This window comes from Hippopotamus amphibius, chromosome 1 (genome assembly GCF_030028045.1).
Source record: "Hippopotamus amphibius kiboko isolate mHipAmp2 chromosome 1, mHipAmp2.hap2, whole genome shotgun sequence".
Classification (NCBI taxonomy): Eukaryota; Metazoa; Chordata; class Mammalia; order Artiodactyla; family Hippopotamidae; genus Hippopotamus; species Hippopotamus amphibius.
Genome location: NC_080186.1, coordinates 45,672,634 through 45,700,484, shown reverse-complemented (window position 1 = coordinate 45,700,484; position 27,851 = coordinate 45,672,634). Strand labels below are relative to the sequence as shown.

Below are 27,851 nucleotides of genomic sequence, written 5' to 3'. Positions count from 1 at the left end.
AGGCCCATAGGACACCCTCTGTGTCAGGTGGTGACTCAGTCTCTTCCCTGTGGACTCAGGAGTGGCCTGCAGCAACCCAGGCCAGCATGGCAGGCCTATCAGGTTCAATCTCAGGTAGATAATCTATCTGGGATGGAAGGAAAATTAACGTTCCTCGGGCAGATCTAATCTGTCCCTGTCACCCACACTGAACTTCGTGACTCCCTGGGGCAGGGCAGAAAGAGGGAAGGACCATGTAGGTGTCTCCTTTTGTGCAGGGGAAGAAAACCTCCAGGTCTTCAGGAAAGCAAAGTCAAGCTGAATCTAGATGCCAGGTCTGCCAACTTCCAGGAAGGGGCAGACTGGCAGCAGGTGGGGGCACTGTCTAACATCCTCTGCTGCCTCTTAATGTGCTCAAAGGTGTCGACTTAAAAAAAAACTGCAAAACGTGAGAGTTGCAAGTTGAGTTTATTTGGGGCAAAATGAGGACTGCAGCCCAGGAGACAGCATCCCAGACAGCTCTGAGGAACTGTTCCAAAGAGGCAGGGGGGAAGATTAGTATATATGTATTCTTGGTAAAGGAGGAGGACACGCAGTCAAACATTTTTTGTAGAGGGTTTCTGCTAGTCACGAGGAGCAGATGTCACCATGCAGGGATTTAATGCTTTTCTAGATACGAGGAGATGCAAGGGTTGGGCTCAAAAAATCATCTCCTGAAAACATCTAACTATCTGAAGACCTGTTCCACCCATCCTCCAAAGCACAGAGTGCCTTATTCCTGGTCTCCACCCTGAATTCCCTTCAGGGGATGTGGAAGGTCAGTAGCTACAGCAGCACAAAGTGATTTAATTCTTGTACAGGCAGATGGCAAGTTCCAATTTATAGTTGACAAAGGTCATTTTGGAGGTGGTAGGATTTTCTGCTTGACCTGTTAAGATCCTGAGAGAGAGAGAAAGGAGGAGGAGGGCGGGGAGGTAGGAGGGGCCTCGGGAGCTGTCTTCTGGGACTTTCCTGGCCTGCAGGAGCGGACCTGCCTGGGGGAGAATTAGGTGCTGCTAAGACTCCTGCCTCCCATTCGACCCCAGCTCTCAGAGCCTGCACTGTGAGGAGTGTGGGGCATTCCCCAGAGAGGGTCATCATGGCCTACAAGAAGGGGTGCTCGAAGGGCTCGAAGTGGGCCCTTGTCAGCAGTGCCTGTGTGGCTCTGGTGTTCGCCATCGGGATGATCCTGTGCTTCTCGCTGCAGAAGGGCACCCTGCCAGGTAGGAGCCTGCCCGTGGTCATGCCATCTGGTCAGGTCCCCCCACCCTCACTCCTTGTCCCCACAAGGTTCTGTCCCCATCAACAGCCCTGAAGGCCTCCTCTCCTCTCCCTACCAAGATTCATCCTCCATCCACAGCTCTACCTGCCCCTTCCATCACCAACCCTACCAAGATTTGATCCCCAACAGATGGTCCCATTAACTTTCCTTCCCTTCCTCCTTTACCAGGCTTCTGTTACCTGAGGACCACAGAATCTTGGTCTTCAGCCCAGACCTCCTTCTGTGCCCCCACATGAACATTCCTTCCTGGAGGGTCCCGTGGGCATCTCAAACTCAGCCAACTGAGCTGAACTTTCCCTTTCCCCCCTGCACCCTCTCCTGGTGAAGGGTCCTCCATCCACAGGGACCTGGGAGCAGCCTCCTCTCCTCCTGCCTCACGCCTGTATGCCTTGTGCCTCGAGGCTTCTACCTTCCCATCCTCTACCCTCCATTCCTGCCCACCCTGACCTCTCGGGCATCTGCCTCCTGCTGGACCCCTGCAGCAGCCCTCCCCCTCCCACACAGTCTCCGATGCCAGCCCGCTCTCACCAGCCCACGCTCACCCTGCCAAAAAGGAGATCTTTCTAAACACGAACCTCGTTTGCTGTCTCCAGCACACACCCAACTCGTTTGCTGGTGCCCAAGGCCATTTACAACCAGATCACAGCCCTCTTTTCCAATCTTGCCCTATTCCATTTCTCTGCATCTGTACCAGGCCAATGGCCAGTCCTTTAGGCAACCATACATTTCCTATGGCCAAAACTTTGCTTATACTGTTTTCTGCTTGGAATAACCCAGTCCCCTCTTTTGGTCAAATTTACACACCCATCCTTCCAGTTCTCCCTTAAATGTTCCCTTATCAGTGAACTTCCTAACTCCCCCAGGCTGGTCCAGAGCATCCTTGTGCCCAGGAACCCATGTTATTTTCTCACAGCACTGATGACTCTGGGGTCCACTGTCTCTGCTAGATGGCATGCTAGACATGCCCCAGGGCCCAGGGGGAGTTAGTGGAATGTACAAATGAGAGTCTTGGGCTGGGGAGAGAACGGATGCTAACAGCCCTCTTACCCTTGATTCCAGGCTGTGAGCAGAATGCGGCCTGCCGCTCCGACGGGGACATGCTGGACTACCTGCTGAGCCTCGGTCACATCAGCCAACGGGATGGCCTGCTGGTCTCTTGGTACCATGGTGCCAACAGCCAGGAGCAGATGAGGGCTGCCCTCAGTAGTAAGTCCAGTTGCCAGGACTGGGGCCGGCTGGGACAGAGGTGGAGGAGATGGAGGGAGAGTGGAGGCGGGGCTAAGACAGCGTTACCTACGAGGTGGCATTAAGGATGGGTATTGCCGCATTCTTGCCATCCTCCATTTGAGAAAGTGGGGCCTCAGAGGTTACACAACTGGCTCAGGTTGTGCAGAGATGTCTGGTTCCAAGGTCACATCCTGCCCTCCCTCCCAGGCCTTGTCAGGAGGCAACTTCCCTGCTAAGGAGGCCTTTGCCCTCAAAGTCTAAGGAGCCAAAAGATGTGTTTGAGTCTGCGTGCTACCGAAAACAAGCTGTGAAAGCCTGAGCAAATTGTATAACTCCTGAGCCTCCGATTCAGATGGATCATGGCAACCAGTCAGCAAGCGCTCCCTGTGGGGACACACAGGCCACGTGGGTCTCCTGGGACTACGAGAGCCTGTTCTGTGGGTACCAGAAGAAAAATGGAGCTCAGAAAAGTGAGGTGACTTACTCACTTCACACTAAGGCCACACTGTTTGAAAGTGGCTAAGTCAGCATCGGAACCCCCCGCAGTCGGCCCCCACGCGCTGAACTACTGCATTATGCCCAACCCTGTTCAGCAGGGAAGACCATTTTTTCAGGACTGTGGGGAAGCTCATTAGATCATGTTCATGAATGTGCTTGTAAGATGAAAGGAAGGGTCCCCAAGTTTCAGCATGCTTCAGAGGACACACATTGCTGGCCCCACCCCCGGGGTTTCAGATTCAGTGGTTCTGGGTAGGACCTGAGAATTTGCATTTCTAATAAGTTCCGGGTGACATTGACGGTGCTGGCGCCAGGATCACACTTTGAGAGCCACTGCTCAACCAAAATACCTCAGCTTTAGGAACGTGAGATCCAGAATGGGAGAGGGTCTTGTCCAAGGTCACATAGTAGGTCTGGAGCAGAGCAAGACCTAGGCACCAGGACTGGCTCTTATTCCCGGCTCTTAATCCTGCAGAGTCATCAGCAGAGGGCCTGGGAGTAAGTGTCTGGGAAAGGTTTGCTGAATGAATGAATGGTCCTTAGGAAGACCTAAGGACCATTCTGCCTTCCTGGAGGAGGCAGGCTTGGTGGTCAGCAGAGGAGATGCCATCACAGGCTAGGCGGAGCCAGTTTGCTGCTGCTTCAGGATCAGGAGGCTCATGGCCGCACTTGGGTGATAAGGAGGACAGAGAACTCCCTGGCAAGAGGGAGGACTCTTACCTGAGAGATAAGGCCCGAGGGAAGGCAAGGAGGATCTGCCAGCCCCAGGCTCATCCCAGGTCAGCCCCGGGGGCAGCAGATAAGGGATCAGGCCCCACCAGGGTGGGACCTGGGCCAAGAAGAAAGCTAAGGGCCCAACAGCCTGGAGCGTGCAGAGGCACCGTCAGCTGCAGGGGTGCAGAGGACCCCAGGCCCAGTTTCCTCCCCAAGGGTCCTGCTAGGTCCCTGGGGTAGGTCTCTGGGAGGAGGGTGGCTCCGCAAATGAGGTGGGGACCCAGAGGGGGAGCCAATGGGAGGCCAGGGGTAGGCCGGTGAAGTCATCTTGGACACGACTGGACATCTGTGTGGCGGGGAGGGGCCCAGCAAAGGCCTAAGAGGCAGGCAGAACTGAGTTCAAATTCTACCTTTTACCATTTACCAGAGGAGTGATTTGGGGCAAGTGACTTCACCCATCTGCAGCTCATTTTTTCCCGCTGCAAAACGTGGGCTGGTAGGATGACCATATCATTTATCATCCAAACCAGGGCACTTTTGATAGTGAAAGAGGTCATTGCTAATCATTATGCTGAAATGACAGGGATACACCAGATTATTCCAGGGAAATGTGGACATGTGCTGACCATAGTTAAGTGAGCTACTCCATGTTAATGATAATTAATACTTAGTAAATCCCTAAAGAAGGATATTTTATTATTTACCTCTAGTAAATGAGGGAAAGGAGGCACAGAGAGGTCAAGTAACCTGCCCAAGGTCACACAGCTTGCAAGTGTTAGCACTGGGCCTGGAAACCAGCAGCCTTGGGTTCAGGATCTGCACACTCAGCCACAGTGCTCTCCTGCCAGATGTGATGGGTAGAGCTTCTGGCATGTGGGGGAGGGGAAGGGGGGCCTGGTAGCTTCCTGTGGGCTCCCTCTGGAGATCAGCACTCCTCACCTGACTGTGTCCCTGAGGAGCAGGGCTCCTACTGTGGCTGCAGGAACCTGATCCTTCCCTCATCTCCTGTGCCTTCCCACCCCCACCCAAGCAAGTCAGCCCCCCAGGTTCAGCCTCTGGAAGGCACATAACAGGTGTAAATGACAAGGGAGGCTTCCAGGAGGAAGCTGGATCCAGATGGCCATCACAAGGAGGCAGGCTAGGCCCGTCAGTCTCTAGTCCACTTCACCGAGCGTTTGCTGGGCCCCTGCTCTGCACCCAGCTCAGGAGGGGGTTTAGAAATGAGCAGACGTGGCCCTGTGTTCAAGGGGCTTGCAGTGTCTCAAGGGAGACAGCTCGTGCAGGTCAAGCAAGGCAGCAACATCAGAGGGTCACAGGGACTCCAGCCCTGGCTCCCTCCCAGGGTGCCCCCCACTTTCCCCAGACCAGAACTGGCCCCTGTTAGATGCAGAAGGAGACCCCTCAGCATCCATTCTCTTGAGCTACCCTCTTATCTGCACCCCCCTCGGGTTGGGCTTCTCTGGGCCTTGCTGGGCCCCAAACCCTTTGCACCCCTCTCTCTGCATTCCCAGGTAACCAAAAGTTAAGAAAGGACTTTGTGTTCAAGCCATAAAAATAAAGGCTATCTTCATATATATAGCCCTTCACAGCTTACAATGTGCTTTTTTTTTTTTTTTTTTTTTTTTTTTGCTGCATTGAGTCTTCCATGCTGCAAGCAGACTTTTTCTAGTTGTGGAGAGTAGGGTCTGCTCTTCATTGCATTGTGGTGCATGGGCTTCTCATTGCAGTGGCTTCTCTTGTTGTGGAGCACAGGCTCTAGATGCATGGGCTTCAGTAGTTGTGGCATGTGGGCTCAGCGGCTCATTAATTGTGGTACATGGGCTTAGTTGCTCCATGGCATGTGGGATCTTCCCAGACCAGGGATCGAACCCATGTCCCCTGCATTGGCAGGTGGATTCTTAACCACTGCACCACCAGGGAAGTCCCTACAATGTGCTTTTATGTCCATGTCCTGTAGTCACGGCCTGGGGAGGCTCATCCCCATCTTGCCAGTGAGGACGCCAGGGAGTCCAGAGCTTCGGGCAGGAGGTATAACATGGGGATGAAATGGGACAATCCAAAGTGCCTGGCTCAGTGCTGGGGACAGCCTGGCACTCAGCTTCCTCCCCCTCCTGGAAATCCCTCACCTAGATTTTACAGAAACCTGCAAAAATTCTCTGCGACTTTGGGCAAGCTCTTTCACCTTTCTGGAACTTGGCTGGTTGATCTTAATTTTTCTATCATTCATTCAGTCTTTTATCATCCAACAAACATTTTTGAAGCTCCTTTTTTAGCCCTGGTACTCTCTTGGCACTGCAAATCCAAATGATGGGTAACACACACCCAGACCCTGCTCCCTGGCGTTTATACCCAGGAAGGCTGGTGCTAAATGAGTCATTACGTGGGGGGCTGAGCACTCAGAGAAACTGGCAACCTAACTCTGACTGTGTGCGTGGTTTAGGGATGGCCTTCGTGATACTTTAAGCCAACACCCACAGATGAGCTGGAGGTGGCCTAGTAAAGCTGTGGAGAGAACAGTGTTGCCAAGGCAACAGTCACATGTAAGAGCCCAGAGATGGGAGGACAAGATATTTGAGCCTCGATACTCACAGTGTGGTCCACAGACCAGCAGCATGGGCATCAGAGGAGAGCTTGTTAGACATGTTGGGCCCCACCCCGGACCTCCTGAGCAGAACTTGCATTTTAACAGTTCCTGGGTGATTTGTGAGCACATTAATGTTGGAGAAACAGGAGTGGCTGGAAGCCAGAGATTGAGGGAGAGGGGAGAGAGGGATACGATGGGAAAGTCTGCCAGGCCTGGTCATGCAGGACCTCACAAACCTACAGTAAGGCATTTAGACTGGATTCTTAGGGCAACAGGCAGGGCCATTTTGATTTTTTAACAGAAGCGACAGAATCAGGTGTGTGTTTGGAACACCCGCCCTAGTGGCCATGTGCAGAATGGACTTGGAGGGGAGCAGGGCTCGAATCACCAGGCTGCGCGTGGAAAACCCAGGAGGCCCCTCCGATGCCAACTGTCTGTAACGGGGCAGGAGATGAGAGCGACCCCGCCTGCCCTCCACTCCTTAGACGGAGACCCTGGCCGGCTCCTCCTGGCCTGCTTCTCACTGAAAGGCCTCCCCCCTGGACTGAACTCTTGGAGCAGACGTCACACAGCCACCTGACGGAGTTAGCGGCACACATGTAAAAGATAAAAATAACAATGCTCGGTGCTGTAAGGGTGCCCGGAGATGGACCAGCTTATATATTTCTGACAGGAACATGAGTCAGAAGAATTTTTCTAGACAGTAATTTGTTAATGTGGGCTTTAAAAACACCCTGCGTGGCCCTGACTCAAATTCCTTAAGTTAAGATAAAAAATAAGAGAAAAATCAGATAAAATATGCATCATTATTTGTTAGCAGCAAAAATTTAGAAACTACTGGGGTGTCTCAGGAATGGGGGAACGGCTAACTAAAGCAGGGTGAGTGCCCTCAATCAGGGCTTTTGCAGCTTTTTTTTTTTAATGAAACAGAAAAGGTTGTGGAAATGTGTCAATATTAAAAGAAAAAAATTAAAATTATAAATGCAGAGTATTCTCAACTGTGTAAAAACTATACATAGATAAAAATGGAAGAAAGTACATCAAAAAGTGAACTATGTAGCAAAAATTTAGAAATGTGGGTGAATTTTTCCCTTTCTGTTTTTCTGTATTTTCCAAATGTTCTATAATAAATGTGTAATACTTTGATGATGAGACAACGTGCTTTAAAAAAAGGAACTGATCTGGGAATTCCCTGGTGGTCCAGTGGTTAGGACTGGGCACTCTCACTGCGGAGGCCCAGATTCAACCCCTGGTCGGCGAGCTAGGATTCCTGCAAGCCAAGCCGGAATAAAAAAAAGGAACTGATCGAGATCGAGTTTGTCCTTTTGCACAGGTGACATCACGGTTCTGGAGGCAGATGTCATGGTAGAAGGGCTCGGCACCGTCAACGAGACAGGGGTCCCCATCATGGCGCACCCCCCAGCCATCTACAGTGACAATACCCTAAAGCAGTGGCTGGAGGTCGTGCTGGCCTCTTCCCAGAAGGGTAAGGACCTCTCTCAGCCCCTCCCCAGCTGCCCAGCCTCCTGGTCCTTAGGCTGCGTGTACAGGGGTCCCTCCACTAGGAAGAAGTCCAGCGCCCATCAGGAGTTGCTCATTGCCTTGGCATTCCAACCCACTGCTCTAAAGGCCTGGGCTCAGGGAAGATGGATGAGATGCGAGATGTAAAAGTGCAGGGTGAGCTGCAAAGGGCCAAATGTGTTCAGGCCCTGAATCCATGGAACTGGATACAACACGCTCAAAGCCAAATTCCACCTTCCTTTCCCATGTCTCTTTGCCAGTTACAGTCAGAATCCAGGCATCACCCTAATGTCTCTCCCTCATCCCCCACATCCACTCAGCTGCTGCATCTGCCAATTCTAACCCTGACCCCTACCCCCGATCCAGTCCCAGTCACATCATCTTTCTCCTGGACCTCCTCCTTCCTCACTGGCTTCCTGCTTCCAAACTCAGCCCCTACCTGAGTGGGCTTTCCAAAATGCCAATTGCCATGTCAGTTCTCCATGATTCCCCATTGTCCTCAGGACAAAGTGTGATCTTCTTGGCCTGGCTTTCAACATCCTTCTCTAACTTCTCAGCCTCATCTCCTTCTGTTCTGGCTCAGGTGGCTTAGGACCCTCTGAGCCTACACACCCAAGAATTATAATCCCTTTTCGTCCGATGCCTGACAACCCCTGCACCAGCCCCAAGTTGTTACCCGTCGTCTGCTTCCTCCCCTTGGGGATGGGAGATGGAAGCTTACTCCTGCAAAGGCAAGTCATTTCTCTCCAGGTTAGCTCTACCTGTTTGAAAGCCCTTCTTCACACCCAGCCAGGATCTAGTCCCTGTCTTCCATCCCTGTCCCCGACGCACATACCGTACCTGCTCTCTCTATCCCGGGAAGTCATGTCTTGTTTCCTTCTTCCTTGAGCATGAGGGACCAGTTCCCCAAGCCCTTGGCCCTCTCCCCACAGGCATCAAACTAGACTTCAAGAGCATCAAGGTCGTGGGCCCCTCCCTGGACCTCCTGCGGCAGCTGACAGAGGAGGGGAAAGTTCAGAGGCCTGTGTGGATCAATGCCGACATCATGAGGGGCCCCAACGTGCCCATCCCAGTGGAGATCAATGCTACACGGTGAGTGGTCCCCTCTCCGCCTCAGCTGTGTCCAGTCCTCTTCCTTCAACATCTGGTACAGTAGGTGCTCAGGGGACCGTTGCCGAGTTTGCCTCCAGCTACACCATGTAGTCTGATCTCTGAGCCTTCACACGTGCTGTGCCCTCTGCCTCGAATGCCTTTCCCCTATTTCCTGATGAAGCTTTGCCCCAGTCACTACCTGCCCCAGAAGCTTCCCTGACATCCAAGGCTGCTGAGAACCTTCACTCACACTTTCTCCTAACAGTCCTGATTTCATTGGGCTATCACTGTTGGATTATAGGTTTGTCACTCCTACTACAGTGTTTATTCTTGAAGGGCAAACGGGGCCCAGTCCACCAGGGCAGCACTTGGCCTGCTAGAAAAGTCTAAAGCACTGACTCCTTCCCCAGCCCCCCGTGAAATCCCAGCACTGCCACCAACAGCCCTCACATAACACCAGCTGCATGGTGCACTCCAGTTTACAAAGGGCCACATAAAAGGAGAGAATATATCTGAGTTGATCTTCACGTAGCAATGCCAGGTCAGGAGCATTTTTTGTCACCATTTTGCAGGTGAGAAAGCTGACAATAATTGAGGCTCAATCTGTTGAATGTTTATTATGTGTTACAGGTACTGTTTTAAGTACTCTAGTTGTAGAATACCATTTAACTCTTACAATGAGAATGAGGTAGGTCCTATTTCCATTTTATTAATACAGGAACCATCTCATTGAAGTTAAATGATTTGCCTAAATCTAGTAATTGGCAGAGGAAAGATTCAAAGCCAGGCCTTTCTGACTCTAACCTCCATGCTCTTTACCATTCATCTCCCATCCACCCATCCACCCATCCACCCATCCATCCATCCACCCATCCACCCATCCACCCATCCACCCATCCATCCACCCATCCACCCAATATTTATCATGATTCTCAAGCTGAGGTGCATTTGTAAAGCAGCAGTTTGAAAATGTAGCCAGTGGCCCAAGATAAATAATGGTTCAGCTTCTTGGAGTGAAGAAAATTACTCAATAATTTGGGGAGGAGAGGGTAACATTATTTGCCTATTAAAATTTGCATCAGGGCAAAATTTGAATAAATTTTTAAAATAAAATATGAAAGTTCAGAGACTCTCACAGAAGGCAGAAACCAAATCCCACACCTGGGGCTTTGGATTGCATGTCCCTGTCCATGTGGGGATGGATGTTTAAGAAGCTCTGTCCTGCCTAGAAGGATGACATCTTTGAGAATCAAAGGGGTTGAGTGAGCTGCCCAAGGTCTCAGAATCAAGACCCAAACTCAGACCTCCCTGACTCCAAAGTCCATGTCCTACTGTGGGACTTCGAGCAAGCCACTTCTGTTCTTTAGGACTATGCCCTTATCATATAGATGTAACAGATCCTGCCTCTTCTTAGCACTGTGATGGGAACCAAGGAGATGAGGAAGGGGCTCTAAAAGACTAGCATCTCTGATTTTTTGCAGGTTCCTGACCTTGGTCCAGGAGAAGTATCCTGAGGTAACCCTGTCTACAGGCTGGACCACCCTCTACGTGCCCCTCTTCCCAAACGGGACGTATACCCGAGCCATGATAGAGGAGATGCAGGGGCTGGTGGGAGGACTGCCACAGAAGATCACCTTCCCTGTGCGGGCTGTCATGGCGCGGGCTGCCTGGCCCCACTTCAGCTGGCTGCTGGGCCAATCTGAGAGGTGAGAAGTCCCTGCCACAGCCCCCACTCCCTCCAAACCTGTTCCCAGGCACTGATGCCCCAGGAAGATCCCAGATGCTCGTGGCTAGAAGGGTCTTAGCGATCCTCTGGTCCAACCTCTGCTGGTGCTCACATCCTCTAGAGTGTCCCTGCTTCCTGCCTACATGCCTCTGGTAATGGAGAGCTCACTATCACATAAGGCAGCCCGACCATTGCAAAGTGTTTATACTGAGACACAATTTGCCTCCCACAGCTTCCTCCCGTGGGAGCCAGCGGTTCCCTGGGGCTGCACAGATTGCACCTAGAGCCTCTGCCTCAGGATAGCTCTGTGGGGAGCTGTCTCCCATCCCCATCCCTGCACTCTGCCCCCAGCTGCCCAGCACCACCTACCTCAGCCTCTGCCCACCGGGGGCCGTCTCCTTCCCCCCGCCATACCTGACCTCTAACCCCTCCCACTGTGCCCGTCTCTTCTGTCCTTGTCTCTTTCCTAAGACAGGACCCAGAAACAGACACTCCAAGTGAGGAGGCAGGGCTGTTCACCTCCCCTCTTCCTCAGCCCCTGCTCTCAGTCATCACTCCTGAGGCCTCTGTGGCTTCCTCTGCCCCCAGGAAGGGGCTAGTGCTCGCCCCCTGCCCAGCTCTGGTCCTGTGCCGAGCACAGGAGTGGGGCTGAGGGCTGCTGGGCCCAGGCAGGCACTGAGCCGGCTCTCTGGACCCCAGGTACAGCCTGACGCTATGGCAGGGCGCCTCGGACCCCGTGTCAGTGGACGATCTCCTCTACATCCGGGACAACACCGCCACCCGCCAAGTCTACTATGACCTCTTTGAGCCTCACATGTCACAGTTCAAGCAGCTCGCCAGTAGGGAGGGGTCTGGGGAGGGTGGGAAAGGGGGTTGGGCTGGATTCTGCACAGGGCAGCACTTGGTAGAAACGGGAGCAGAGCAAAGTGAGACGGGGCATTGGAAGGGGAAAATCCCAGGTGGGATAGGAGGAAGGAATCATTTTAAGCATCAGTTGTATGCCAGACCCCAGTATGGTATGCTAAGCTTCATAGATCCGTGAAGCAGGGATTCCATTTTACAGATAGGGAAACTGAGGTTCAGAACAGTTACGTAATTTATAGAAAATCATTCAGCTTGAACATGGCACAGCTCCTACTAGAACCAGCAAATTCCAAACCCTATGTGCTTCCCCTTGCAATAAGGCTCCTCTGAGGGTTACTCTAGCATTTCAGAGAACGACCCCTCCACTCTACCTGCTACCCAATGATGCAGACACTACATTGTCCAAACACCTCACTCCCTTGACTCCAAATCTAGGAAATCTGCAGTTAGGCCATCTCAAAGGGGACCCATCAGACCCAACATTCCTGCCTTGGGAGCCATCTAGGTGAGGGGAAGGACTACCAGCTTTGGGGCCAGACTGACCTGGCCCCATTAGGATCCAATCCCAGCAACCCAGCCTACTAGCTGTAGGAACTTGGGCAAGTCACCCGTAATCTATAAAACAGGGACGCTTACTGTGAGGCTTAGAGAGGACGTGTGGTGCACAGAGGTGCTCTGTGACCAACGGCCTCTTCATCTTGGCAACTTGCCCCACAGTGAATGCCTCACGGAAGCAAAGCTACTACACGGGAGGCAGCCTGATCCCTCTTCTCCAGCTCCCTGGGAATCAGGGTCTGAGTGTGGAGTGGCTGGATCCTGACATCCAGGGCAACGGAAGCACAGCAACAGTGCAACTCCCAGGTAAGGTCCACCTTCAGCCCCTGTGCTCCTAGCTCAACCTCAAGAGTTTCCAACACTTGGGGAAGCTGCCTCAGGTCTCCGTTACCACAGCAACACGGCTGCAAGGTTGGGGAGTACACTGTTGTCAAAAGTGGGGGGCTCCCGGCCTTCAGCACCTGTGAGCCCTCAGTCATATCACACTGCAGGAGAGGTGGGCATGGGCCCCAGGGCTGAGCCACAGGCAAGGGCCCAGAGCTGAGCTAGAGGTTCACTGTGTCGTTCTGATGAGCCCGGGGCACGTTCATAAAGCAGCCCTTCCACCTGGAACCCAGATCTGATCAACAGATCCCATTACCTTCCTGCTGTCCCTTTAGCTTCAGCAAGGGCCTTTGACACTCCATGATAACCCAAACCCTAGACACTGCTGCCTGCATTGCCTCTTCCAGACAGAGAAGGCATGATCCTGCTGAACGTTGGCCTCCGGGAGCCTGTAGCTGGGGACCCCGTGCCCGTCGTACGTGCCCCAGATGGCCGTGCCCTGACGCTGGAGTCCTGCCTGCTGCAGCTGGCCATGCGCCCCGGACGCTGGGGCATCCACGTGCAGATAGCAGAGCCCACAGCCCTCCGGCCATCCTTGGCCACGCTGGCCACACTCTCCGCCCTTGGCCACCTGCAAAGGCCTGTGTGGGTCGGGGCCACAATCTCCCACGGGAGTTTTGTGGTCCCTGGCTACATGACTGGCAGGGAGTTGCTTACAGCTGTGGACGAGGTTTTCCCCCATGTGACAGTGGCACCAGGCTGGCCCAAGGAAGTGCTGGGCAGTGGCTACAAGGAACAGCTGCTCACAGACATGCTAGAGCTGTGCCAGGGCCTCTGGCAGCCTGTGTCCTTCCAGCTGCAGGCTGAGCCGCTGAGCCAGAGCGCAGCTGGCGTCGTGGCCAGGCTGCTGGCAGCCTCCCCTCGGGCCACTGTCACACTGGAACACAGCCTTGGCCGGGGCAACTATGCAGCTGTGCGGGCAGTGCTGCTGGCAGCCAGGGCCGTGGACAGGACCCGAGTCTACTACAGGCTACCCCAGAGTTACTACCAAGACTTGCTGGCAGAGGTTGGCAGAAACTGACCACACAGGGGTGCTGGGCTGCTGGACTCCTGGGTCAAGGCTTCCCACAGGGGAGGCAGGAAGGAATAAATGGCTCTGCCTTTCTCAGTGTGCTGCACGTGTGTCTTCAGGGCAGGATGGAGTGGGAGTGGGTGTGAGGTGGCCACTCAGGGTGCCTAGAGGGTCTGGAGGCTGGGGGCCAGATCGTTCCGGTTGTCCAAGAGGAACTGCTCACAAGCCTTGAAGGTGGTGTAGAACTCAGAGGAGAGGCCAGTCACATTGGTGGTCACGTACTTGAGAAAGCCCGGGGTGGCCTGGTTGTAATAGGACACCTGCAGGACAGGAAGCCACACTCAGGGAGGCTGGGCAAGGGGAGGGGTGAGAGCTGAGTGCACATGAGGCAGGCGGGAGGCAGCCTTGTCACCTGCTAGGAAGTCGACAAATACCAGCCAGCACCTGGGGCCTTAGAAGACTGCTTAACTGGCGGGTGTGACCTCCTCCAGCTGGTCTCCCCTGACCGCCCCCCACCCATGTGCTGACAACCCTGGCTTCCCTCTGTCACCACACACTGTACCGTCGTGTCTCCCCTGATAGCTGGGAGGCCCTGGAGGACGAGGTCTCCAGAGCCCAGCACAGAATCCCTCTTAAGTGAAGGTGCCCTAGGGCCACACAAAAGTTAGAATAAGCACAGGGATTGCCCCGAGAAGCTCGTCGGTTTAGACATATTAAGTGAGCAAGCGCTATGCACGTCCCTGCCTGGGGGGTGTCTCAGGGCCCTGAGAGCTGCTGGGTACCCAAGCCCGCCCGCCCTCAGCCTCCTCGCCTATCATGTCGCTGACACTGACTGCCCTGCCCCTTTATATGGGCCCCGAGAGCCACATAAAGCCTTCCTAGACAAGAAGGGGTACATAAGTAAATAAGGAGATAGAATTTTCGATTAGAACCCAGTCCTTCTGCCCTCTGTGTCCAGTGCTTTTCCCAAGACCCTGCAGTGGCCTCGGACTTAGGTCTTAATGAAGGCTTGTTTTCAGCTCCTGACCTTCTAGGCTCCCCTGAGCTGGAAGAGTCTGCTGGTGGGCAGGGGTGCCTGGGTCTGGAACTAGCTGAGCTGGACAGCACTGAGCTCTGGACACAAGTATGGCTTTGGGGTGAATCCGGGTGGGAGGGCGAAAGGAGACACCAGGCCTCACCTTGGTCAACTGGTCCCCCTCGCGCCAGAAGCAGAAGCCTGAGCAGATGATCTCCCCACGCCTGTGCTCCGGGGTCTCGAGGTGCGTGGGCAGCGTAACCGACCTCATCGCAATGACATAGGGGTCCCTGGAATGGAGGAAGGGTGCAGAGGGGGCAGGAGAGGATGAGAGCCTGATTCCAGGGCCCTCCTCCTGCACCGACCCAGAGTCTGGAGCCTGCCTCTGCACGGATGCCCTCACCAGCGTCTAAGGCACGCAGAGCCTGACTCCAGGCCAAGCTGGAAAGAGCAGTGCCTGTGGGTTAGCAGCTCTGAACTTGCCAGGAGCCAGCGTGACTGCCCTGTGGAGTCTTTGGAAAAGCCCCTCCCCTGCAGACACTCAGGAAGCAGTGCTGCGCTTTGGGGTTTTTGGCTTCATCTTTTTGCCTGGCTCTAGCAGACGTGGTGCCGTCTCTCCAGCCTCCTCACTGTGGCACAGCTGGCAGCCTCGCCACCCTTTGGCCAACATGGGGCTTTCAGAGGCTGGAGGCCAAGGAGTTGGCCGTGTGAGAACTGGCCTGTCCGTGGCCCGGGCCAAGGTCCCCTCACCACCCCAGGGACAGAGACCACCCCGCTTTAGAGCATCAGTGACCAGAGGGGTGGTGTGTCCCCACGTCCTCCATTCCACCCACAGTAAGATCACAGCAGCCACCTTCACACGGGGGTCCTGAGGCCAACAGGAAGCAGCGGGCTGACTCTAAGCGGATGTCCCCACCCGAGGGAGGAAGGGGAGCCCCGCCCACCTCCCACCCCAGCGGGCAGGCACGCACCCGTTGTCCCAAGGCTTCCTCCGAGAGGCCAGGATCACAAAGTCCTGGGGCTTGGGCTCACCGCCGAGGGCGGGGCTGATGATGTGGTAAATGGCGTCATCCTCGTCCACCTGCTGCACTAGCTCCACGCTCCTGTGCAGGACCCACGGGAGTCACACCAGCTCCTGCGTGAGAGCCGGTCTGACCCAGGCCCTCCCGTGCTTCAGCTGCCCTGAGCAGACACTCGGGGGACATTTCACCCCCAACACGGCTCAGCAGGGACCACAGGAGGGCACAACAGCCTGGCCAAGATAAACACACACACACGGGCACACAGACACGTAACGAGCAAATGCACACACACGCCCGCACGTGTGCACAGACACATAGGGGGACACCCACCAGGGCACACACAGAACTGTGGGTGTCTGTCCACGTCTGCGCAGAGGCACATATCCTACACAGATGTGTGCAGATGTAGTAGTTGTACTGAATATTCAGTGAGTGCCCACCATGTGCCAGGCACTGGTCTAAGACCGTTATGCGTACGATCTCATTGAACTCCACATCAGCGCCTGCAGTTGGTACTCTTAGTATCCCCGTTTTATAGATGAGGGGGCTGAGACTCAGAGAAATAACTCACCCACGGCCACAGAGCTAATAAGGCCGCAGGTCTGGGACGTGCTTGGGCTGTTGGGTGCCAGAGCTGTGCCCCTCAGGCCTGGGCACACTGAGCACGCGTGCCCAGGTAGATACACCTAGGGTTACACCAACACGCACACGCACACAGACATCCACACAGACGTGCACAACCATGTCCAGACCCGCCACCTTTTTCCTGCTTTCCCACCCACCCTGGAATCTGCCTCAGGAACAGGACAGCTGTGGGCAGAGTGGCAGGAGGCTGCTAGGGCCTCCCTTCCCCTCAGGACACTACCCCCAGTCCCATCAATCATCAAGAACTGATCAGGCCTTCAAGGCCCATGCCAGCTCGCCTCCTCCAAGAGGCCTTCCTACCACATGCCCAACCCCCTCCCACCAACATCCACCACCAAATCACCTCTCAGGCTTCCCGGATGGCATGGCCAGCAGGCCTGGGGCCACCTAGACCAGGGCTTTTTAAAGCAACACAGCCCTTTTTGGAAAGAAACCTTAAGCAGAAAGCTCCTGTATGAACAGCTACAAGCAGGCCTGCTTTGATGAAGAGAGACGGGGGTAGGTAGAAGGCCAATTTGTCAAATACCAACTCACCAAATGTCCAAATACACAGGTCCTCCCTGTGGGTACACTCAGGAATACAGGCTCCTCTTAGTAAGCCATCGGAGAAATGATCAAAGACCCCCCAAAGGAGGGCGTTGGCATAACAAAATGACTTGAAAGGGATTTGAAAAAAATACTGGCTTCAACTTTAACATTCCCATGTTAAACACTGAAATTGTGGCTATTTTCCTAAGAAAATATTCATAGGGAGAATCAGTAAATTTGGGGAACAAATTTATTCATAGGAATAACATTCATACTCAGTAACTCACTACATTAAAAATAACACATTCATGTACATCTCCATGAGAAGAACTGGCAAACTTGGTAAATTCAGCAAATTGGCCATTCTCTGGTTACCCCAAGTCTGGAAGGGGTTCCCACCCACCCCTTTCACTTCCAACCACCAGCTCAAGCCGTCCCTGAGCCCCCTCTGGGAAGGCAGAGCTCCACAGAACACGGTTTGAAAATCACTGATCTACCCCTGGGCGCAAATCCACAACTCACACCTCAAGTACCCATTTTAAGAGGAGGGAAACTGAGGCCCAGAAAGGACTCGACTTGCCCATGGTCACAGTTAGTTAGGCCAGGAACAAGACTTAAACCCCAGCCTCCAACTCCAATTCCAGGCTCAGTCCCTTCCCTGAGGGCTTGGAATACCCTTGACTTTGACACTCATCTCACACATAACCACAGGATCCCCCCACCCTCCCTGATAAAGGCCAGCAGAAGCAGATCACAGTGGGGGATGGCTCAGCAGGAGGAGACACCTGAGGGCCCACCCCCCCCACCCCTCCCCACCCCACCCCACCCCTCCACTCCCCACCCCACCCCCTCCTGGTGACCCCGCCCTCACCGGTAGTGCTTGTCCCACTCCGACCTCCGACGGAGGTCTGAGAGCAGCAGGAAGGCCTGGGATGCATCCACGTGCACCAGCATCTCCATGCGGAAGGAGAGGAACTTGTCCTCCTCTAGAGTGTACAGGCGGACCTGCGTGGGACGGAGGGCAGCCTCGTTCCTGTGCCTCCTCCTCGGCCTATGCTGGGGACCGAGGCTGGAAGTTCAGGGCTGCCACTGATTGCTCTGTCATGGTGAACAAGCGACTCAATCTTTCTGAGCCTCAGTCACATCCCCGTGAAAACGGGAGATTTGGCACAAGTGGACAGGAAGGTATCTGAAGCAGCAGTGACTGCATGGGTAAGCACAGGATGGAATGGTACTCACTATGAAATGGAACAAACTCAAACAAGCACTCAACACGAGTGAATGCACTGTGCCAAGGGGAAGAAGTTCAATTCAAAGGTTATATACTCTATGATTCCCTGCATTGGACATTCTCAAATAGACAAAACTAAAGGGACGGAAAACTGATTTGTGGTTTCCTGGGGTTGGGGGTGGAAAGAGGCTTGACCACAATGGAGAATGAGAAAATTGGGGGGAGATTATGGAAATGTTCTGTATCTTGATTACGGCTGTGATTATGGAACTTTATGTGCTTTCCAAACTAGTGGAATTATACACTAAAAGGGTGAAATTTTACTATACGTAAATTATACCTCAATTTTTTAAACTTGGAAAAATTTTTTAAAAAGGAGAAGATAAAGAAGCAGTGATTGGGCTTCCCTGGTGGCACAGTGGTTAAGAATCCACCTACTAATGCAGGAGACACGGGTGAGAGCCCTGGTCGGGGAAGATCCCACATGTCACGGAGCAACTAAGCCTGTGTACCACAATTACTGAACCTGCACTCTCAAGCCCGCAAGCCACAACTACTGAAGCCTGTGAGCCTAGAGCCCATGCTGTGCAACAAGAGAAGCCCCACAATGAGAAGCCCGTGCACCGCAAGAAAGAGTAGCCCCAGCTCTCTGCAGCTACAGAAAGCCCGCACGCAACAACAAAGACCCAACGCAGCCAATAAATTAATTAATTTTTTTAAAAAAGCAATGACTGACGCAACAACAGAAGGGATCCTCAGAACCAGGTGCCCATCCAGCCCCCTAAAGTCACTGTGGGGAAACAGGCAAAAGTGGCAGAGCTCAAGTCCTCCCTCAGCCTGCGCTTGCCCCCGGCCCCCAACCTGGCAGCGCCTCTCCGTAGAAGGAGCAGAGAGAGGGAGGAAGCAGCGGGGCAGGATGAGATGGAGGCCAGAAGGTGGGTGGGTGGGAGAGGATCTGGAGTGGGGGACACCCACTCCAGGCCCTGGGGGGGCAGATATGCTTCTATAACTGGGTTGGTTTCATGACCTCATCCAGTTCCTTTTAGGGAATCCCCCTTTGACTTGAGTGGTTTGAGAAGGTTTTTGTGGCTCACAGCCACTTCTCGTTGCTCAGAGGAGGAAGGAAAGCTGGGAGGGTAGGGTCAGCTACCTGGTTGTTCTCTGAGGACAGCACCCAGTTGTCCTTGGCCACGAGCATCTTCAGAGAGGAGACATTGTTGTAGCTCAGGTACACCTGGACAGAGCACACAGAGAAGCCTCATCTTCCAGCTTCCTTGGGGGCTCCATGCCAGGGCCACGCTAGGGCGGGAAGAGGAAACTGGACGGGAAGGAAGGAGCCCTGGGCTTTGGGAAAGGAGGCCCAGGCTTGGCCAGACTCTTCCTCCTCTTGGGGCCCCAGCTCCCTCCTGCCAAGCAAGGGGACACAGGAAAGCCCTTGGCTACCTGTGCCAGTCTTGTGGCAGCAGTATCCTGTCCCCTCCAGGCCTACCTCCAAACCCACTCAAAAGAGGGGAGACTCGGGGGACCCCAACGGGCCTGAGGACTGTCCACTCAGAGCAGAAAGACTTACCTGGTTACTAGGGTCCCAGGGGACAGAGAGGGGCATCTCCGCCTGCTTGCAGGACACGATGTACTTCCTGGGAGAGAGGGAAGAAGACAACCTTGGTCCCTTGGGAGCCCATCTCTTTCAACAGATTTCACTGCAGGCTTAGTGTGTGCCAGGCCCTGTGCTCAGCCCAGTGGGGTGGGAGAGACTCCTGTCTGGCCAGGGAGACTGGATGGGCACACAGAAAACAGCAGCTGAGGACATATACACTCAGTCAGAGGCGGGGACGGGCCGGGGGAAAAGTGCAGACCCCCATACCCCTGCTGAGCGACTTTATTCTGGCTAAAGCAACTTCACCCTTATGCCTCAGTGTGCTCAGCTGTAAAATGGGATCAGTAGTCACACCTGCCTCCTCATGATGTCATCACGAGAACAGTGCTTGGCATATGGTAACCCTCCACATACATTTTTCCTGTTAACATCAGTGATGAACCTTGGTGCGTTTACAGCCCTTTCGAGTTTGTAAAGTGCTTTCACAGCAGAGACATTCAAACCTAGATTTGCATCTTAAGCAATTGCATCTCCTCTCAAAGCCTTTCTTTCTTTCTTTCTTTTTTAAATAAGTTGCTTTCATTTATTTTTTTTTCATTTTATTTATTTATTATTTTTTTGAGGTACACCAAGTTCAATCATCTGTTTTTATACACATATCCCCATATTCCCTCCCTCCCTCGACTCCCCCCCACCCTCCCCGTCCCAGTCCTCTAAGGCATCATCCATCTTTGAGTTGAACTCCCTTTGTTATACAGCAAATTCCCACTGGCTATCTATTTTACAGTTGGTAGTATATATATGTCTATGCTACTCTCTCACTTCGTCTCAGCTTCCCCTTCACCCCCCACCCCCCCAAACCTCGAGTTCTCCAGTCCATTCTCTGCATCTGCATCCTTGTTCTTGTCTTGTCACTGAGTTCATCAGTACCATTTTTAGATTCCGTATATATGAGTTAGCATACAATATTTGTCTTTCTCTTTCTGACTTACTTCACTCTGTAAGACAGACTCTAGGTCTATCCACCTCATTACATATAGCTCCATCTCATTCCTTTTTATGGCTGAGTAATATTCCATTGTATATATATGCCACATCTTCTTTCTTTCTTCATCTGCCAAACAAGCATCGGAATCAATGGGAGGAACACAAGATTTTAAACTGGCCACATCCAGCCAGGTTCACATTCTCCTTCTGCCCATCATTCCTATCTGTGTGCCCATGGCCACCTAATCCCTCTGTCCTCAGTGTCCTCACCTGTACAATGGGCCAGTAAGACTAATGTGTCATGAGGCCAAGACCAGAGGCTGCCTGGATGTAAAGGCTCAGCCCAGGGGCAGCACTGAAGAAACGCAAGTTCTCAGGGCCACAGAGCAGATAGGGACAGCCCTGAAGCCGTGTCCTCCTCCCACCACCTGCCCCCACTTGCCTGTCCAGGCGGATCTTCTTCCTGGCACTGGCCTCCCGGTACCGCCGCTCGCCATCCTGGGGAGAGGAGCAGAGGCAGACTGTGGTGGGGGTGGGACCACCAGCTTGCCCCCGCCCCCATTACTACCTGCCCCTTTCCCCAGAGGGCCCAAGGAGACCCTCCCTGAAACCCTAATGTGAAGTTCAGATCTCATTGGGGCGGCCTGGACAGGACCATGCCGGTCACTGAGCTCCACCCCCAGCTTCCCCTCAGGCTCCCTGAGTGACTTTGCGAACCCCACCTGCTCTCACTGGACTTGCTCCTTCCTTCATAAAAGGGGATCCCCAAAGGGCACTTAGAATGCTAAGAACCCACATTTATTGAGCACTTGCTATGGGCAGGCACACTTCTGAAGTGTTTTCCATGCAAAACCTCACCTAAGCATTATGGCAACCCTCTGAGGCTGGCACTAGTACTATCCCCAGTTTTTTTTATTTTGTTTTATCTTATTTTATTTTATTTGTTGTACCATGCATCTTGTGGGATCTCAGTTCCCCGACCAGGGGTTGAAACCAGGCCACAGCAGTGAAAGCCCAGAATCCTAACCACTAGGCAACCAGGGAACTCCCAGTACTATCCCCATTTTACAGAGGAGGAAACTGAGGCATGGAAAAGCTAAGTTGTTCACCCAAGGTCCCAGGGCTAAGGAGTGGGACCAGGAACAGCACCCAGATGGGCCGACCCAGAGCCCACCCACTGAACCACTACTTCTAACGTCTCCTCGCTGATGAACATTAAGTGGCAAAGGCCTGAAAGGACCTCGTGGACTGCCCACTGTCCCACCATCTGCCAGGCTCCCTGCTCCTCCGCCCAACACCCATCTTGATGCCCAACCCAGCTCTGGAGCAAGGATTTTCACAGCCCATGCTCGGCCTTGTGAGGTGGGTGGGCAGGGCGTGGGACCTTCCTGGAGAGAAGGGGCAACCTCTCCAAGGTCGCTCCCTGGCCCCCCAGAAGCAAGCCTGAGCCTGGCCCACAGGAGGCATGAGGGAACCTTTTTTAGGGCCAGCTTTGAACCCAGGTCCCTGACTCTCCTCCCTACACTCCTTGCTCCCCTGTCACCACCATCAGAGCAGTCACCGCTTACTCAGCCAGGCGCAGGGACTGCAGATACGCCCTCTTCACAGACGGCCCCTGCTAGAACATGGCCAAGATGGGGTTCCAACCCACATCTGACCCCAAAGCCAGTGCTCTTACAGGTCTGAAGGCTCATGAATAGCCCACTAACGCCCAGTGCATGGTCTGAGTTCTTCCAGGAAGCACAGGGTGCCTTCCCTGCACAAGGGGCGTCCCGGGGCGGGGTCACACCTGGGCACGCAGGGCTGGCTGTGTCCCAGCAGAAGGACAGAGCTGGGTCCACGCTCCCCAGTCCCATCGCCCCTGGGCAGAGAGGGAGGGGGCTGGGAGTGGGGCACTCACCCCAGGCTGGGGCCGAACCCAGGGCAGCATCTGAGGCTGGTCGTCCGCATCCAGGACCACAAAGGTCATGAAGGCGCTGTTGATGTGCCGCCGCTGGGTCTCCGTCTCCTGGCGGTAGGCCTCCACACACACGCCCACCTCCATGCTGAGGGGGACGGAGGGCGGGTCTCAGCGGGACAGACCTTCCGGAGGCCACCGCCTCCCCAACACACACGCACACGTGCACGGACGAACACACGTACTCCTGCAGTTCCTCCTGCAGCCCAGATCAGCGTCCCATGGGCAGCAAGCCCAGAACTGTTCCCTTTCAACAAGGTTCACAGAGCGCCTGCTGCAGCCCTGGCCCCATGCTCGTCCCTGGGGTCACAGAAATGAATAAAGCTGTCCCGTCCAGTCCTCGTGGGCTAACAGCGAGGGGATGGGGCCACGGACGTCTACATAAGATACGTCATATAAGCCTCAAAGGGTTATGGAAAGACTTAAGAAAGGAGGTGGAGGGGCAGAGCCTAATTAGAGAAAACATTCATTATACACATACTCACCAGCACTCTAACAGCCGCAGCCGTGCTCCCGACAGCTCAGTTGCTGCTGTTTCTGTATCTCCGACGGTCTTTATGAATTATAAAATAGCAGCCACCTCCATGCCCCCTCACTTAGCAAGGTCTACAATCCCAGAATGCGGACATTATGCAGATGGGGAAATCAAGACCCAGCACAGGGCACTAACTTGCCCAAGGTCACACAACAGTCAGGAGGAGAATCTGCACCAGAAGCCAGGCCTCGCGGCTCCTAGTTCAAGGGCTCTTCCCCTGCACGACAGCAGAATGTGTGCTGTCAGACTGTGAATAGTAAAATAATAATAATAATTTTAAAAATAATAATAAGCAGCAGCAATGGCTGACCTTCACTGAACGTTTTCTCTGGTATGCTACGAGTAACTCCTCACCGAATCCTCACAACTAGAGGTAGTCACACAGCTGGTAAGACGTGAACCACGCAGCCTGGCTCCAGATCCCTCACTTTGAACAACTACACTATCACTGAAAATCACCAAAACTTTGAAGTCACCAAAAAGCCTTTCATGTGAGTATCAGAATTCATTCCAAAGGTGAGGGCTCTGGGAACTAACCGCTGTTTTAGGAAAAGGGTGGGAAAGGGTTTGATAAACAAGGGAACACTGACAAGAGGTGGCCCTGTGACCTGAGCACCCACAGTTTGGCAGGACCAGAGGCAGAAGCCAGGGAGAGAGACAGAGACACACCGAGCATATGGTATGAACTGTAACGGCGGCAGACACAGGGCTGGAAAGCCCAGAGGAGGAACATCAGAGTTGGATCTTGGTGATGGTGAAGGGACCCAGCAGCCAGGCAGAGTTCAGATCTCACAGACTTCATCTACAGGGGAAACAGTTCCTGCAGTTTTGCAGTACGGTCCCTTCTTAGGTCAGGAAGAGCCCTCAACCCCAGGAGGCCCCTTCTTGCCCATCCCCAACCCTCACCTGTGCTTGAAGGCGTTGTTCACGATGGCTTTGAGCACCAGGCGGTCCCCAACCTGGGATGGGCCCCGGAAGTGGAACATCTCAATGGCCTTCAGTGTAGGGTGGGCATGGCACAGCCGGCTGGAGGAGGCGGGGGGTCAGGCGGACAGGACAAATGCCTCCAGTGCTTCAGCCACTGGCTCAGGCCAGCCTTCTCCTGCTGCCCCCATGCCCAGACCCAGCCCAGACCCACCTGCACCCACTCCCACCCAACCCAGTGACAGCTCTGCCCAGAGGAAGAGAACTAAAGTCCCATCTCATAGCTTAGAATATGAGGTCTACATGTGTAACTGGGAAAAAAAGCTGAACTTGAGGTGACAGAAGAAAGGGCAGGGCTTGCTATAAACCTTTTCCTTCTAACTTTTATACCCTAGCACCTGCTGTTCCTGCTACCTGGAAGCCCTCCCCTTACCCAAAGCTACTTGTCATTCAAGGCCCAGTTGAAGTGCTCCACCTCCAGGAAGCCTTCCCTGACTATCCACACTCTGACCCGCCTCTGAGATCTTATAACATTCAGAGCCTGGGCTGCCCATAATGGCATTGCTTATGGACTATTTCCACAGATTGAACACAGGAGGCGCCATTAGCACTGGACTCTAAAGGGCGAGGAAGAATTTGCCTGACTGAGGACCACGTGGGTTGAGGAGGGCATTCATGGCAGAGTGAACAGCAAGTACAAAGTCATGGAGGTATGAGAGTGTCAGTTAGCAAATGTCAGTTATCATAACTATAAAGAAAGCCCTGATACTTGGAGCAGAACAAGCCCCGGATAGGCATAGAGGTTACAGAAGAAGGAAGGCATCATGTCCACCTCTAGGGAGAAGGGAACAGACAAAGAGGCTTGGTGGAAGAGGTGGGCAGGATTTTAGCAGACAAAGCACAGTGGGGTTGGCATGGAGGAAAGTCAGCCAGGAGTGAAGGCAGGGGCTGCAAGCATGGCAAGTGGGAAAGGGAAAGGCACATGGCTTGATGTGCAAGAAGTGTGAGATCCAGGACGCCAGTGGGCAGGGCCAGGGCAAGGGGAGGGCTCGGTGCCAGCTGAGGGGCTCGGCCTTTCCCGTGCCGTGATGGGAACCACAGAGGGGATGGGGAGCTCACAGAATAGCATTCCTCTCTGGCTCTCTGGGTCTGAAGGCCCCTGGTCACCCTGAAAGAACAGCCAAGCTTCTAAAGCCTTGAATGCCAACACCAACCTGAGATGTCTCCCCCAGAGGATGCTGGTCGAGGGAAGGAGGAGGAGAAAGGAGGGGAGGCACAGGCAGGGCACTGCCCTCACCTGGCTGCAATGGTGGCCACGTTCTCCATCCAGGCCATGATCTGGCCCCCAAAGGTATTGCCCTGGTGATTGGCATGGGGGGGCAGGACCAGCTCCACACTCTCCACCCGGGTCTTCTCGGCTGGAACCATGCGGCTACAGTCTCTACTCTCCAGATCTGACCAGGGAGGGGCAGAGGGAGGGAGGTGAGAAGATTCCCAAGGGCAGACCCTCCCCATGGGCAGCCCAGGACCCCCACCCCCACCACGCCACCCCACACAGATTCTTTCATTTACTCAGCACCAAAGAGGTGCCACGCATCTCCCGTCTCCCAGGGAGAGAGAGCTTGTCAGGGAAGGCCTGTGAAAGAGGCGTTCTGCTTTGCTTACAGGCTGCTCAGAGATATCACAGGCAGGGAGGAGGGGCATTGAAGGCTTGAGGCAAGTTCTGGAGACCGGACAGGCAGGACGGTCACAGGCAGCAACAAGGCCTTGGCTTAGTGGGAGCCGAGGGCAAGTGAAGGGGCAGCACCGGAGGAGGCTGACTGGTCAGCCAAGGGCCTGGATGCCAGGCTAAGGCATTTGGATGGACCCTTGGATAGAAGGGCTGTCAAGACAGGAGGGATCTACAGGAGCTGCAGGGGGATGGATGGTTCCAAGGGGCCTTGACGACAGTAGGAAGAGCTGGGCCTGCCCAGTCATGGCCTCCGGGCCCAGCATAAGTAGGGCACATGGAATTCAGAGCACAGCTCACTGCCTTCACTGGGGTTCACTACTGCCTCCTGCTCTCCCTCCACTCTGGGCAGCTCAACTACCCTTGGTTGGTCCTAAAATTGCCTCCTTTAGGCTTCAAGGAAGACTCTGCATTCTAATGTTCTAGAGACCAGTGAACAAAACCAAGGTCACCCCTCTAGGCCTTTGCCTACCCTGTGCCCTCTGTCAGAAAAACCCTGCCTCATCTCTCCACCTGTCAAAATCCTCCCAGTCCAAAGTAGATCTCTGGGGACTTCCCTGGTGGTACAGTGGTTAAGACTCTGCACTCCCAATGCAGGGGTCCTGGGTTCGATCCCTGGTCAGGGAACTAGATCCTACATGCATGCTGCAACTAAGAGTTCACAAGCCACAATTGAGGAGCACACATGCCACAACTAAGACCCAGTGCAACCAAATAAATAAATAAATAAACCAAAGCAGATCTTTTGTGTGCTGGCGCAGAACAATCTCCAAGCTATGCTTTTAAGGGGAAAGGCCCTTTTGGGTAAAAAGAGAGAGCAAAATGATAGGTAGTATGCTTAAATATGCAGGGAATACTTCTGGAAAGATGCCCCAAAGTGACTAATAGTAGCTGCCTCTGGAGGGGCCTGGGTTCTGGGGTAGGAGATAGTCTTGCTTTTTATTCTATCTCTATCTACCTACCTACTTACCTAGCTAGCTACCCATCTATATGCTTTTTTTAATACATATAAATTTATTTATTTATTTATTGGCTGTGTTGGGTCTTTGTTGCTGTACATGGGCTTTCTCTAGTTGTGGCGAGTTGGGGCTACTCTTCATTGTGGTGTGCAAGCTCCTCATTGTGGTGGCTTCTCTTGTTGAGGAGCACAGGCTCTAGGCACATGGGCTTCAGTAGCTGCGGCACAGGGGCTCAATAGTTGTGACTCATGGGCTCTAAAGTACAGGCTCAGTAGTTGTGGTACATGGGCTTAGTTGCTCCACAGCATGTGGCATCTTCCTGGAACAGGGATCAAACCCATGTCTCCTGCTTTGGCAGGCGGATTCTTAACCACTGTGCCACCTAGGAAGTCCCATCTATATGTTTTTTAAAAGTCTTAGGGTCTTCAAGGTCAAGCTCAACTATACCTTCCCATATACCTTGACTCCTAGAGACCCAAATGTATTTAATGGATGACAGAGGGTTTTCCATTCCATCTTTATGGCTCCTGGGAGCTGGGTGAGAGGTCCAAACGTTCTCTTTTCCCCGAGGGGACCTTGAGGCAAGAGGGCCATCCAGGCCTGAGGCCCCCAGTGGGTGGACATCCCAAGGAGACCCCCTTCCTCCCTCTGCCTAGTGGGGCTCAGGACGGGGGGGCATGCAGGACACGTGCTGCCCTCCCCACTCATGGCGCTCACCATCCTGAATGGCACAGTTGGCCAGGAGGTCCTTGATGGTATCCGCGTAGACCAGCCGCATGCGCCGGCGCTCAGCCGCCACGCTGTGTTCCGTCTTCTCCTCCTCCGTCCGCGGCGTGATCTGCTTCAGCTTCGCCTGCGGCAGGGGGTGGAGTGGGGAGCGCTCAGGACACGTTCCCTGAAATAGCACAGGGTCTGTCCCCCCAGCAGCCATCTCACGCCTGGGCGGCTGGATGGTTACAAGCGTTGTCCCCTCTTTGTCCCCATCTTCCATCTCCGCGTTGACTAATAACATCATTTTCATCCTCCAGTGTCCCCGTCCCCATTCTTGGGCAAAGGCACTGTGGATGGGGGGTGCTGACGCGGGACATGGAAGGCAGCGGAGAGACCTGGAGGATCCTGGTGTGGGGTGCACGGGGACCGGTGGGGAAAGCAGAGTGGGGAGGCGCCTGCGGTTCAGTCACAGTGTGCGGCGGGCCTTCTTCTGGGGATTGCCTGCTGCACCCCCACCGCTACCCCTCCACCAAC

The 27,851-nt window shown here is 53.9% G+C and overlaps 2 protein-coding genes across 2 annotated transcripts in view; one reads left to right on the top strand and one right to left on the bottom strand.

Annotated features, from left to right (window-relative positions):
- The first annotated feature begins 1,117 nt into the window (after nt 1-1,117).
- On the top strand, nt 1,118-13,486 carry FAM151A (family with sequence similarity 151 member A). Its single transcript, XM_057711886.1, has 8 exons — nt 1,118-1,241; nt 2,360-2,506; nt 7,657-7,809; nt 8,777-8,936; nt 10,418-10,642; nt 11,362-11,501; nt 12,244-12,387; nt 12,813-13,486. Exons 1-8 carry the CDS (start codon nt 1,118-1,120, stop codon nt 13,484-13,486), a joined length of 1,767 nt encoding a protein of 588 aa, XP_057567869.1.
- The window catches only part of ACOT11 (acyl-CoA thioesterase 11), a 47,535-nt gene continuing 32,046 nt past the window's right edge, over nt 12,363-27,851 (bottom strand). Inside the window, exons 6-16 of the mRNA XM_057711872.1 lie at nt 27,324-27,459; nt 25,216-25,372; nt 23,901-24,020; nt 22,403-22,547; nt 20,941-21,000; nt 19,489-19,551; nt 19,069-19,152; nt 17,559-17,692; nt 15,464-15,595; nt 14,656-14,782; nt 12,363-13,797 (exon numbers count right to left, since the gene is read on the bottom strand). Coding sequence (XP_057567855.1) covers nt 13,642-13,797; nt 14,656-14,782; nt 15,464-15,595; nt 17,559-17,692; nt 19,069-19,152; nt 19,489-19,551; nt 20,941-21,000; nt 22,403-22,547; nt 23,901-24,020; nt 25,216-25,372; nt 27,324-27,459 — 1,314 coding nt within the window. The 3' untranslated portion in view covers nt 12,363-13,641. The remainder of the gene's footprint in view (nt 13,798-14,655; nt 14,783-15,463; nt 15,596-17,558; nt 17,693-19,068; nt 19,153-19,488; nt 19,552-20,940; nt 21,001-22,402; nt 22,548-23,900; nt 24,021-25,215; nt 25,373-27,323; nt 27,460-27,851) is intronic.